This window comes from Macrobrachium rosenbergii, chromosome 1, assembly GCF_040412425.1.
Source record: "Macrobrachium rosenbergii isolate ZJJX-2024 chromosome 1, ASM4041242v1, whole genome shotgun sequence".
In the NCBI taxonomy this organism is placed as follows: domain Eukaryota; kingdom Metazoa; phylum Arthropoda; class Malacostraca; order Decapoda; family Palaemonidae; genus Macrobrachium; species Macrobrachium rosenbergii.
This window is the reverse complement of record NC_089741.1, coordinates 41,878,720-41,892,850: the sequence shown is the minus strand read 5'-3', so window position 1 is coordinate 41,892,850 and position 14,131 is coordinate 41,878,720. Positions and strand designations below refer to the sequence as shown.

The window sequence follows — 14,131 nt, the reverse complement described above, 5'->3', positions numbered from 1 at the left end:
GTCCATAAGGGTCTTCAGTAGAAGATTTATAGAAAGAGAGAAAGCAGTTCTCGTGAGCATAGGTTCCAAAGGAAGCAGTGGTTATTGTGTTCGACACATTGATGGAATTCGATACCGTAGTCATAAAGTAACTTAGTTTACCAGCCATAAATGATCATGACGTAGTCAGTGACTTTTTCGATAGCCCTAAGAAAATTTAGAAGTGTTTAAAGTATTTCTTTACTTCTTTACATTAAACTGATCCTTTTTTTTTTATGAATTTTGCAGTTTTGTTTTCGTGTTGCAAGGAGTTGGTAACACCTGATTCGGAAGTGGAGAGAGCCAAGCAGGTTTTCAGCTGGTTACGACACGGAAGGCAATCGCTTCATCCAAAGAGACAAGCTAAAAGGTGTTTCATCACTGTAGCAGAACGCAGAAGCCATAGCATCAGATATTATAACGGTAAGATAAGAAAGTATTTTAACACAGATAATACCCATTACTCGCCTTACTTAACCCAAATCAGAAAGTACCAACCACCATGAGACTATAGCATAGTTATTAAGGGCAATCACTTCCATTGTCACCTCCGCGTCTGTCGCTCATTTGTCGATGTAGTCGCATCTCATTTGTCGCCTCCCTGGAATAATTAGCCGAAACAAAGGGGCGACACCCTCGACACCCTCTCTAATAGACTGCGTGACACTTGACTTATCACAAAAGGAGAGAGAGAGCAGATTGCTAATTACTGTAACAAGCAAGATTGTGAGAGTTCTTATTTCTGGCTTCTTGTAGCATTGAGGTACTGTCCGTAAGGGGTTAGTGTCGTCAGCGCACCTCACGCGGTGCACTGTAGGCGATACCAAAGGGCTTTTGCGGCGTCCCCTCGGCCCCGAGCTGCACCCACTTTTTAGTCTTTTACTGTACCTCCCTACCCGCTTCCCTTCTTCAGACGAGTACCTTTACTGTTAGCATTTTGAAGGATAGAATTCACTCAAAGAAAATGAAGGTGAAATTCAGTAGCCGTTGTTTTCTTGCAGTGATTCCTCCTGAGTGACTTTTTGCTTCATTATTTTTTCCCTTCGAGCTGGACTCCGCCATACTGTCATTAGAATCGAGTAATTACCCGTAATTGTGGAAGGCCACACTGTTGTCTGACAATTACTCCATAACGTTTTTCAATTGTGTTTTTGAGGCTTATGAAATCGGCCTTCGGTATAATGTCGTGTAATTAACTTGCATAACGAACAATAATTGTTTGTCCCCGTAGGGGGTTAGTGCCGTGCGGTGCACTGTAGGCGTTACTTAAGGTTCTGTGCAGCTTCGGCCCATAGCTGCAGCCTTTTTATTCCTTTTATCGTACCTCCGTTCATATTTCTTTCTTCCATCTTGCTATCCACCCTCCTCCCCTTGTTACACCTATCAAACCTGTCTACTCTCAATTTCCCTCTCAGCGCTGATTGATCTCATAGATCCCAGCGCTTGGCCTTCATTCTATATTCCATTTCAGTAATTGTTTGTAATATGATAAAACGTGAAGATAATATTTAGGCCTATGAAGATAATATTTAGGCCTATATCGGTATCAACACATTATTCATTTAGTTTCGTGAATTTTCATGATTATTGATTTTAGTAATTGGCGTTACACTAACAAAGGTCAGCGCTGTCGTGTATAGTGTTAATTTAGACAGTATTAAGCGAGTGTTCCAGATTTGTCGAGTTGTGACGTCATCGACGTGTTGCAACGTAACTTTTTTGAGGCTCCAAATCTCTGAATATACCTGGTACTAGTATCATTTACATTACATACAAGCTCTGAATTCACCTGGCACTAATATTTACATTAGATCAAAACTCTGAATTCACCTGGTACTAATATTTAACATTACATTGAAGTTCTGAATTCACCTAGTACTAGTATTGTTTGCATTACTTCAAATATCTGAATTCACGTAGTATTAATATTTACATTACATCAAAGCTCTGAATTCACCTGGTACTATATAGTATCGTTTGCGTTACACCAAAGCTCTGAATTCACCTGCTATCAGTATCATTTACACCAAAGCTCTGAATTCACCTAGTACTAATATTTACATTACATCAGAGCTCTGAATTCACTCAGTTCCAGTATCATTTATATTACACCAAAGCTCTGAATTCACCTAGTACTAGTATCATTTACAATGCAGTAATTATTACGTATATAACAGAAAACGTGAAGACGCAGCTCACTTTCACAACGTGTCACATCTGTGTAACTGTTTATCTTCATTAAATTCACGTAACTTTATTAGATTCACTTCGGCGAAATCAAAACGACATAATCTTGATAAGTTCGACTGTCGTAAACTAAACAACATTCATTATTGAGGTCATTGTACTTTCAGCCCGATGATGATGAAACGCTGATGATGAGGAAAATACGATGACGTTATGATAAAACTGTCGCGCGGTACGAAAAACAATCTCTCTCTCTCTCTCTCTCTCGTCTTACGTAAGTTGCTGTATCCGTGACGTTAAGGGGAAGTAGTGTCGACATTCCCCCTTAGGGAATTTATCTGTATAATTTATGTTTATTACCTGAATGAAGTCTGTTGTACTCGTGTTTGTAAGAAATGTACCGTCTAATTATCTCTTGGTGTTATGTAGTCTCACCTGTGAATGTCTATTTGTTTGTTTGTGTGTGTGTGTGTGTCTGTGTGTGTGTGTGTGTGTTGCCACATAATGCATTCGGAAGATGATGGACTTCAAGGAAGTAATACATTTGTATGTGTTTTATTCTTTACTTTTATCTTGTTTTTTATCAGTTTCGTTGTATGAGATAGTCGCTTTCCGAACACTTTCTAGTTGCTATTGTTCTAAGCCTATACAGGCCTAATTATGATTTGTAACAATTAACTTTGGTCTATTAAGGAATACTTCACGAGTGTTCTCATACAATCAGAGTGACGTAATTTACCGAACTGGTCTCAGTGGTGGTTTGGTAGTTAGTGTATAGGCCTATGGTGCCGTTGCTCTTGCTTTCAAGGGGCTGAAATCCTACTTTGAATGGCATGCGTCTTTATTTAGTTTTTTTCCCGACTAGTGTTGTTTATTATTTATATATTTATTTGTTGTTATTCACTGTAGAGGATCCAAATAGCAGTGAAACAGCTTGAGGGCACTATAAAATTACTTTTCTGCAGCGTGTTTCGTCAATCCTGCTCTGACTCGCTTTCTGTTCAGATACTTAAAGAAGAAGGAGAAGAACCTGACATTATTGACACAGACTGAAGAAACTTATTGCGAGGGATTCGTTGTACAATGAAATACGTCACAGGAAATGTCGTCCGTTGATGTATTTGACTTTGCATAGAATTCATGACAGTTCACCCCTTGATTTTTTCATTCGATTTGTGCAAATAACAGAAATCCGTCAGGTGAAATGACAAGTTTAGAATAAATTTTGGAGGAACACCACTAGAAAGAAGGAAAATGAAAAGATATTTTACTGTGAACAACAACAGATCTCAGGCGGTTGGGTGAAAGGACAGAATTCCGACGAACACCACATGCCGCGGGAAAAACAGCATGAAAAACAATAATAAAAGATATTAAAGCAAGTAGATAGAAATGTCGAGTGAACAGATGAGGTAGGGAATTAACAGAAGATGTCCTTTCACTCACAGCAGATACAAAACATTAAATGACTAAAGTGCAGAATTCTTGGGACGCCACTAGAGAAGAAAGGCGAGCAGCAGATGTTGTGATTTTATCACAGATAGATAAAGAGGAATTAGGTGGAACTGAGAACGATCAGTGGTTTGGAGAACTCCACCGGGCAGCAGGCAAGAGCAGTTATTGTGCAGGCAGCAGAACAAGAGCATACAGATAATAAGCCAAACTAGAATTCTGGCAAATTCTGCCAGAAAAAGGACCCCATGCTGTACTGCAGACAACAGCAGACACAGAACCCTTCTATTAAATGGAAGAAGAATTGAATTTAAGACAAAACTACTAAAAAAAAAAAAAAAGAAAGCAAACGGATGTGTCGTCAACAACAGAGAAAGCAGTCAGATGAAATGGAGATAGAACAGTTCTGGAGAACGCTGCTTGTGACAGACAGCAGAACAGTGTCGAGTTTTCAACAGGAAATGGAAAGCGCTTGTGTGAGAAAACTACTGCTTTGTTTAGCAAAGCAGTATTTTCCTCATACAAAGAAGAGAAACAAAGTCAAAAGTTTATTGTAAACAGAAAAATCTCCAAATTGTAAGTATTAGAATACCATGACCACTAAAAGATACATAGTAAGGCTTCTTGCATAAGTAATAATAATAATAATAGTAATCAGAGCACATTTTATACATGCAGAAGTAATTCTTATAACCACCTATTTCCTATAACTATTAACTTTTAAGCAGAAATCAAGTAGAGTTAAACTGAATTGAATTCACATAAACTTACTGATAGGGTAGTCCTTAATGAGGATAGTGTTAACTCTTTACAGGTTAAATTGTTGTTTTCATAAATGCTGAGTAAAATCCGTATATGCAAATAAGTCTGTTTGGAGTAGTGGACTAAAATATAAATCCATTTAGAAAGTAAGATTGCAGTTAAGGAAACCACATTTCTACTTTTATACTCTCACTGCTTCTTAATTTATTCGTAAATTTCTTGATAGATTCTGAATGAAATAAGGGAGAGATTAGTATGAGAGTTGAACAGTTGAATTCGAGTTGCAAATGATCACAGGATAGGACGACATTTTCCACAGCATGGAAAACCGGCTAACAACTGTTTTAAAACATTGCCGGCTTTGGCTTTGGTTTCGAGTTTCGAATTGGACAAAATAATATTCATTTCGTTTATGCTCAACATACTTTTTTATAATACTGAATTACATTTGAATTTAGCTTTTTAAGTAATAAATTAACTTATACTAAATATCAGAATCAGTATATCAATAACAAGTAACTTGTCCATACAACCGAACACCGTTGGCGCCAAAAAGTTCCTAGTCTCGCCCTATGTCGAATACCGGAGACGCCGCGGCGCTGAATAATCCTGATGGGTTCCGGCGCTTGTCTTCGAGACCTATAAAATTTCATAATCAGTCAGTCAAAACAGTTCTACCTTCAAGGTCTGGGGAATGTGTAAGGTCATTTCATGGGGTAGAATGGCACAAGATATTGTTGGTGAAAGACTAATTTTTTCAAGAGGAATGGAAGGCAGATTGGAAGTACTGAATTCTACAGATATTTTTATGTATCTGATTAAACTTAAACGCACCTAATCAACTACAGTTTACTGTTTCTCGCACCTAATCAACTACAGTTTACTGTTTCTCAGTATCTTACACAATTTACATCATTTATCGGTTCGTTTTGATGTATTCAAGCTTTCCGAACACATGTTTATGCGAATTTGATCAAAAACAGCAATAAAATAAAAACTGCAAGATGTCTAAAAAGTAATGGAATGTTTCTTGCCATTCGCATCGGTTACTGTACCTGTACTCATCACGAATACTTTCCTCATGATGGCGAGGAAACAGTTTTCTCTAGATATTAGATATTCAAACAATTATTCGCCTTATCTCATTATCGTATCATCTCATATACGTAAGGCGCCAAATCCACGCGCCGTTTCCCGTTTTCTTTATTTCCTAGAATGTCGTACTCTGGGAAACATTGGGCCATGAACCGACCTCCCCCCCACCACCACCACCACCGCCGCCTTCAGGTATTGTAGACTACCCTCCCCAACGGCATCTTCTAATACACCTTCAACTTCTTGGTGTATATTTTTGTCATTATATCAGTCGTTCAGACTAGGTTTGCCAAATTCTTGAGGAAAAAGGTTTACTCGAGATTCTTCAGAATTTCCCTAATTCATTATTTTCCAGGGCCTTCTTTTTAACGGCTCCTCAGTAGAGAATAATAGTTATAAGGTAATATTTGAGGGCCGTGGCTTTCATTTACTTGTGTAAAGAAGATGATTTTCATATGCTTCGCATACGTTAGTTCTTGAGAGGAAGAAGTTAGTCAGTATGGTTTGACCGGGCAACATTTTCCGAGATGGTTAAAAATTAACCATAGAATTTTCTTGAAAATAATCGCAATATGTTTCCCACACCCAATCTAACGTAATCTTATTTAGGGGCACGGCAAAAAGAAAAGGGGGTGGGGGCTGGTGCAATACTAGCAAACATCTCGGGAATTTGCGATCGGGATTCAGCGAAACGTGTTTTAAGATGGAATTTGTTCAAGTATGAAACGGGCTTTGTGTAAAAATGCAGTAAAATGGTTTAATCCCGCACGCTTGTGATATATAAAAGTTTAGGTTCATAGCAAATTATAAAAAAAATTACGAATGTCCAAAATTAGAGATGCTTTATAAATTGCACTGTCACCTTGCTTATTTAATACTGCCCTCAAATGGAAAACTGCAGTATCTGCAAAATTTTCGAAATTGAGATATGCCCCTATTGGGCTCGTGAAACATTAATACACAAGTTACTGCAGTTTCAGAATGATTCTTCAGTGCTTTATTTAGGGGGTCCCATTTGCAGTATCTGCAAAATTAGTAGTAAGGCAAGGGAGTATTTACCATTTTTCTCAGGTTTGTATTTTTGCAGATACTGCAGTCTTGCATTTTAGGGCAGAATAGGTTGCCCCAAGAACTTAAAAACCTAAAATTTGAAAAGACAATTGAGAAGAAACTCAAGACATATCTGTTAAAAAAACAGTTTTCGACACCGAAGGATGAGTTATTCAAGAAATTTGCAAACTGTTAATGAACAAGTTCACAACTTTGTTAACTGACAAATAAATGGAGCCAGCCAGGTTGACCACTTGGGAGGGCATTCGTTAACTTATTAAATGTTTGAGATATAGGGATTATTGTATGTGCTGTGATTGGCTAAAAAAATGAGAGTATGCCCCCTTGGGGGACAGTGCCGTCAGTGCACCTCACGCGGTGCACTGTAAGCGTTACTGGAAGTTCTCTGTACCATCCCCTTGGCTCCTGGCTGCAACCCCTTTCATTCCTTTTACTTTACCTTCGTTCATATTTCCTTCCTTCCATCTTACTTTCCACCCTCTCCTAACAATTGTTGCACAGTGCAACTGCCATGTTTTCCTCCTGTTACACCTTTCAAATCTTTTTACTCTAAATTTCCACTTCATCGCTGAATGACAACTTAGGTCCCAGTGCTTGGCCTTGGCCTATATTTTACATTCCATTCCATTATGTTGGAGAAAAGAGAAGAGAAGAGGTTAAAACATCAGATAAATAAAGAGATACGTCACCAAACGTACACAAAGAAGAACATTCGAGAAAGAAGTCGGCAAAATTACCCAATCCCCTTTTCGTATGTCTCATCTTACACATAATAATGAGTGATCCAAGATGATAATCTTATCTGTTGCTTCATTACAATCTCCCTTTTGTGTCAACGGAACTCCCTCCCCTTCTCTCTCCATTGTTATTCACCACTTTCACATTACTATCAGCTCATCGCCTTCCTTAGAGTCTCTCTCTCTCTCTCTCTCTCTCTCTCTCTCTCGCTTTCTAATCTCCCGTCGCATCTTATTATTATTTTTTCGGTCGTATTTTTAGCCAGACTTCCTCCTTCCTCCGTCCGTCCCCCCCCCCATTCATTCCTCTGAAGCTTTCGTGACGTCACGCCACCCGCAAAGACTTTCTCTAGGGGCCAGTTGGAAAATGCTTAGGAGACGAGAGTACGCCACAGCCAGACGGTTTTTATGGGGTACACGGTACCCAGACTTGTTTTGGGTACACGGTTCTGTGGTAGGATACACGACATCTAGACAATTTAAAAACTTGCACAACACCCAGACATTTTACACAGTTGCCCTGAGATCTTTAAAAGAAAGCGGGAGTATTAAGGACATTTGAAAAAAAAAAACAAGTATGACACGGAAAGTTGCAAATTGTAACAGGTAAAAGGGATCTACTTGCCTGCCTTTGGACCTTAGTCCTAATGATGGCCCCCCAAAAATAAACCGTGCGACGTGGAAGATGATGATGATGATGAAGATGATGATGATGCGGAAGAGGAGGAGGAGAAGGAAGAGGAACCTTTGACCTAAGCTGGGATGTATTGTAGTTGTGGCAAAAATTCTGTCATATCTTCCTTACACCAGGCCAAAAAGGGTAAACACCTTGACACTGTGTTCTGCTAACACTGAAGATAAAATGAGAAAGAACTGAAATTTGATGAGTAAAGGATGATATATAGTAAAAAAAAAAAGCTGCAGTAAATGATGATTTGATATGATACATTGAACTGTTTTGATAACACTTTGTGATAAGGAATTATGAAAATGCCCAATATCTAGCCCAGACTCACTGATGAAAGTAAATGATACAATGTGATAAAAAATGCTGTTATTGGCTCCTCAAGTGATGGCAGATTGTCAGTTAAGTAGGCCTTGTCCCGGAACGGGCTCTTTATTCTGGAGGGCCTTTGGGATGGATAAGTAGGATTCTATGACCGGATTAAAGAACTCCGAATCGAGTGATGCCGATCAACTATTGTCGGAATATAAGTTAGGAAGGTTGGCAACGTAGCTAGACATCCATGTTCCTGGTCATTTTGGTTTTACTGTAGCCCCCTTATCCCAAAGTAGCGTCCCCTCGTCCCCTAGCTGCAACCTCTTTCATTCCTTTTACTGTACCTCCGCTCATATTCTCTTTCTTCCATCTTACTGTCCACCCTCTCCTAACAATTGATGATTCGTAGTGGAACTGCTTTGAGGTTTTCCTCCTGTTACACCTTTCAAACTTTCTCTTGTCAGTTTCCGTTTCAGCGCTGAATGGGCCTTAGGTGCCCCAGTGCTTGGCATGTGTGCCTAAAATCTATAAATCGGTGTCCCAAAGTCCTGTGGCTTCTCACTCGCAGCAGGAAGAACAGATGAACCACATGAACACAGCCATTGCGTGGTCAGATGCATCGTGGTTCCTTGTTACCATCTACATCAACCGTGTTCCCATTAGCGCTCTCCCTACTTTAGGAAATGGCGGCTCGGAGGCGCCGCTTAGTGCATCTTTGATTCTTTGCTTATCTGTACAGGTACTCAGCGAGAATGCTTGCGCAGGGCACTTTTCAATTTGGGCTTGGGCGAGAGAGTGTGGCTGAGGTAGAAGTAGAAGTATTTAATGGTAGTTATAGTAGTAGTAATAGTAATTCATGTAGTATGGTTGAGACGCACTACAGTTGACTGACAACCATATTCATAATTCACTGGGTGGGTGGATAGGGGTGCACTGAATTACTGCGGAATAAAAATCCAGGGGTTTATTATATTTAGTTGGATCGATCTAGCGCTTTTAGCTTTACACACATACACACCTAAATATATAAATATATATATATATATATATATATATATATATATATATATATATATATATATATATATATATATACTGTATATATAAATAAAATTATACGTAAACATGTGTATTTATATTTTTATATGTTTGTATGCAGATGTACCAAGGTATTATTATTATTATTATTATTATTATTATTATTATTATTATTATTATTATTATTATTTTATTAACTGCAATATTGTAGCCATTCACAAGAGCCAAGTCAAAATTTCCATTAACTTGCAAAACAGCATTGCACAGAGGAGAATATTGATTTGTAGAAATACGAATAAAAAAAAGCCATAAAAGAGAATAACAAATGATTACCAAATCAAGATAAATTAACAGTCGAATAAATGAAAAAATTTTTGTACCTCGCCAGAACTCTAAAAGAACAGACGGAGAAAACATAAAGTCCATTATTGCAAATTACAATTGCATAATGCACGTGTCTCGCTTACTCAATTACCTTCATACCGCGGCCTTTCTTGACCAGTGACGAAAATGTAATTGAATAAATCATATTAGTGTAATTATCATCAAAATTAGGCTTATATCAGCGTCTTTTCTACATCCCAATTGAAAAGGTGATCTGGTATAGGAAGCCAGTGATTATATTATGATAATTATAGATATTTTTATTTCAAGATTATGTCTGGTAACCTCATGTAGACATCTTCTCTGCAGTATAATGGAATGATGGTGATTTTCGCGCTTGGCATTGCTATGGTAATGTTATGTTCATCCTAATATTTCCCATTTTCAAGATTATTTGGTATTGTCAGAGGTGGATGCCCCCGGGGGTGGGATGAGAGTAGTGACGTTAGTGCGCCTCATGCTGTGCACTGTAGGCGTTACTTAAGGTTCTTTGCAGCGTGCCTTCGGCCCCTAGCTGCAAGTGCTTTCATTCCTTTTATTGTACCTCCTTTCGTATTCTCTTTCTTCCATCTTACTCTCCACCCTCTCCTTACAATTGATTCATAGTGCAACTGCGAGGTTTTCCTCCTGTTACACCTTTCAAACCTTTTTTACTGTCAGTTTCCATTTCAGCGCTGAATGAGCTCATAGGTTCCAGTGCTTGGTCCCTGGCATAAGTTTGACGCTTTAGATTTACAAAGTACTACGAATTTTTGTCACTTATAAATGCATGACCTTTTTGTATTCATGAATGTGGAGCCACAACTATCGTTTCAAATCCACTTCACTATACCTGGGGAATAACCTACACCCAAATGTGATTATAACTGTTATGGGATTCGTCCCCTGGGGGATTCGAACCGCTGCCTGGCTTAAGAACCATTGACAGTGACTTTGACCACTGGCCATCAAGGGAGCAGTACATTTAACTTGATGCTCTGGACATGATGCTATTTGGTACTTAAGCTTAAAGTTGAAGGAGTATTTCCTAAGTAAATTCCAAATAGTATTTTTTAAATTAAATATTGGAAAAATATTTTCCTGCAGTATTTTCATACAACTGCCCACCAAGAATGCCATAATGCCCAATACCCATGGTAGTTCAATCCTTATCCTGTAAGACTGTTTTTTCTTGGTAGTATTAACAGAGGCTGTAACGCTATCCTTAGATCCTTCTACTTGCTGTGTATTTTGTGGATCTCGGTGCTTGCTGTGTATTTTCTGGATCTCTGTGCTTACTGTGTGTTTTCTGGATCTCAGTGCTTGTGTGTGTTTTCTGGATCTCGGTGCTTGTTGTGTATTTTCTGGATCTCAGTGCTTGCTTTGTTTTCTGGATCTCGGTGCTTGCTGTGTATTTTCTGGATCTCGGTGCTTGCTTTGTTTTCTGGATCTCGGTGCTTGCTGTGTATTTTCTGGATCTCGGTGCTTGCTTTGTTTTCTGGATCTTGGTGCTTGCTGTGTATTTTCTGGATCTCGGTGCTTGCTTTGTTTTCTGGATCTCGGTGCTTGCTGTGTATTTTCTGGATCTCGGTGCTTGCTTTGTTTTCTGGATCTCGGTGCTTGCTGTGTATTTTCTGGATCTCGGTGCTTGCTTTGTTTTCTGATTTCTGCTGTGTATTTTCGATCTCGGTGCTTTTGCTTTTTTCTGGATCTTGGTGCTTGCTGTATTTTCTGATCTCGGTGCTTGCTTTTGTTCTGGACCGGTGCTTGCTGTGTATTTTCTGGATCTCGGTGCTTGCTTTGTTTTCTGATCTCGGTTGCTGTGTATTTTTCTGGATCTCGGTGCTTACTGTGCGTTTTCTGATCTCGGTGCTTGTGTGTGTTTTCTGATCTCGGTGCTTGCTGTGCTTTTCTGGATCTCGGTGCTTGCTGTGTATTTTCTGGATCTCGGTGCTTGCTTTGTTTTCTGGATCTCGGTGCTTGCTGTGTATTTTCTGGATCTCGGTGCTTGCTTTGTTTTCTGGATCTCGGTGCTTGCTGTGTATTTTCTGGATCTCGGTGCTTGCTGTGTATTTTCTGGATCTCGGTGCTTGCTGTATTTTCTGATCTCGGTGCTTGCTTTGTTTTCTGATCTCGGTGCTTGGTTGTGTATTTCTGGATCTCGGTGCTTGCTTTGTTTTCTGATCTCGGTGCTTGCTGTGTATTTTTCTGATCTCGGTGCTTGCTGTGTATTTTCTGGATCTCGGTGCTTGCTGTGATCCGGTGCTTTGCTGTATTTTCTGGATCTCGGTGCTTGCTTTGTTTTCTGATCTTGGTGCTTGCTGTATTATCTGGATCTCGGTTTGCTGTGTTTTTCTGATCTCAGTGCTTGCTTTGTTTTCTGATCTCGGTGCTTGCTGTGTATTTTCTGGATCTCGGTGCTGCTGTGTATTTTCTTGGTGTTGCTGTGTGTTTCCTGGATCTCGGTGTTGCTGTTTTTTCTGGATCTCGGTGCTTGCTTTGTTTTCTGGATCTCGGTGCTTGCTGTGTATTTTCTGGATCTCGGTGCTTGTTTGTTTTCTGATCCGGTGTGCTTGCTGTGGATCTCGGTGCTTGCTGTTTTTCTGATCTCGCGGTGGTTTCTGATCTCGGGTGCTTGCTGTGTATTTTCTGGATCTCGGTGCTTGCTGTCCAACCACACCTACTAACATTTCACTGTCTTTAACTGCTGAATGGCCGAAAGTGCTCAGTGCTTTGCTTGACAGCCTAAATATCATTAATATAATCGTCATACGTATATCAACACTTTTATTCATTCATTCATCCATGTCCGGTGATCGACGACTTCCTGTGTATATCATCTCATTCCCTTTTCATTTATGCAGCTGATTTGTCGAGGATCATACTGGGAACTTTCTTTTAGTTTTCTGCAAAAGAAAACTATTGTGCCGGCTTTGTCTGTCCGTCCGCACTTTATTCTGTCCGCACTTTTTCTCCGCACGTTTCGTCCGCCCTCACCTTAAAGAACTACTGAGGTTAGAGGGCTGCAGATTGGCATGTTGATCACCCACCCTCCAATCATCAAACATACCAAATTGCAGCCCTAGCCTCAAGTTTTTTTTTTATTTCATTTAAGGTTAAATTAGTCATAATCATGCTTCTGGCAAATTGTTAGGGATAGGCCACCACTGCCGTGGTTAAAGTTTCATGGGCAGCGGCTCATACATTATGATAGAGACCACTGAAAAGATAGATCTGTGTTCGGTGGCCTTGATTATACGCAGTAGTGGCTGTAAGAAAACTCGATTGCGCAAAGAAACTGTTTTTACTTATGTTTTGCGGAATCTTATTTATTTAAGAAAGAGAAATACTGAACTTAGATTACGTTATTTTCGGGGATTACTAAAGCAGTATTAATCAAATCATTATAGTATTTTTAATATTCATTATCGAAATGCAATGGGTAAAAAGAAATCGTGAATTTCAGGGGAATTAAATGTATATCAACGAACACTTTTGAGACATCCCGTCTGAAAGGCTTCATTTGAAACTTGCTTTAGGTGGGTGGATGATGACACTTCTTAATTAGACATGCAAAGTGGAACTTGACTTGAGGAAGAAGGTGTCCCATGCCAAACAGTGACAGGATTTCGTAAAACAAACCTAAATGTTATTCTATGTTAGAGTTGAACTGGGTCAGGGACGAAAGTACCCCATGAAAAATGGTTATTGGATTTCCTAAAACAAACCCTAAAACTATACCCTGTCTTAAACATGAAAGTATGGTGCCATATCAAGAAGGGAGATGTCTGACAGGAAACAAGAAAATTTGTCCCCTGTGTCAGACATCAGACAAGAACATTTTTCCCCAGTGTCAGACTGAAGTTGATGCCATATGTCAAGACCTACAGATCCCGTGCTTTACTTAACAGGAAAATTATGCCATTCACCAAACAAGAATTCAATGAAGCGTTGCGTTGAAGCGTGAATATAATGTCTTATGGTTAACAGAATAGGGAAGTCGTAAGTCAAATGGGAAAATTATGCTCTGTACAAAGCGTAGGAGTTATTCCAAGTTATTCCAGCGTAAACAGTAAAAATTATGCCGTACGTCAAACAGAAAAAGAGGAATGATATTTATACGAGATAAGGGTTCTTGTAATACAGCATTCAGCGTAAACAGTGCTCCACCTGAGATCAGTCTCCCACAATGCATCATGCATGGAACTCAGGTATGTGAGAATCATTTGCAGGAGGGTCGAATTCAATAATGAAGGTGCGTTCTTAGTGTCTGTCTTGATTTGTTGAGAAAAGAATGGCAAAGTAGGAAACCAAGTTTATGTGAATAAATGTGAAAACAGGAGCTTTCGACCTTCGCTAAGGTTCTCTTCAGCTGTGCTAAACAGTAATTACAAAGTTTTTACAAAGA

At 39.2% G+C, this 14,131-nt stretch overlaps 2 protein-coding genes across 2 annotated transcripts in view; one reads left to right on the top strand and one right to left on the bottom strand.

Moving 5' to 3' along the window:
• The first annotated feature begins 309 nt into the window (after positions 1–309).
• GPHR (golgi pH regulator) overlaps positions 310–14,131 on the top strand; it is a 139,981-nt gene continuing 126,159 nt past the window's right edge. The window contains exon 1 of the mRNA XM_067082402.1: positions 310–441. The gene's annotated coding sequence lies outside the window, so the exon portion shown is untranslated. The remainder of the gene's footprint in view (positions 442–14,131) is intronic.
• LOC136840314 (serine/arginine repetitive matrix protein 5-like) lies at positions 11,095–12,494 on the bottom strand. Its single transcript, XM_067107014.1, has 2 exons — positions 12,021–12,494; positions 11,095–11,919 (listed from the first exon to the last, which is right to left on the bottom strand). The coding sequence occupies exons 1-2, from the start codon at positions 12,492–12,494 to the stop codon at positions 11,095–11,097; spliced, it is 1,299 nt and encodes a 432-aa protein (XP_066963115.1).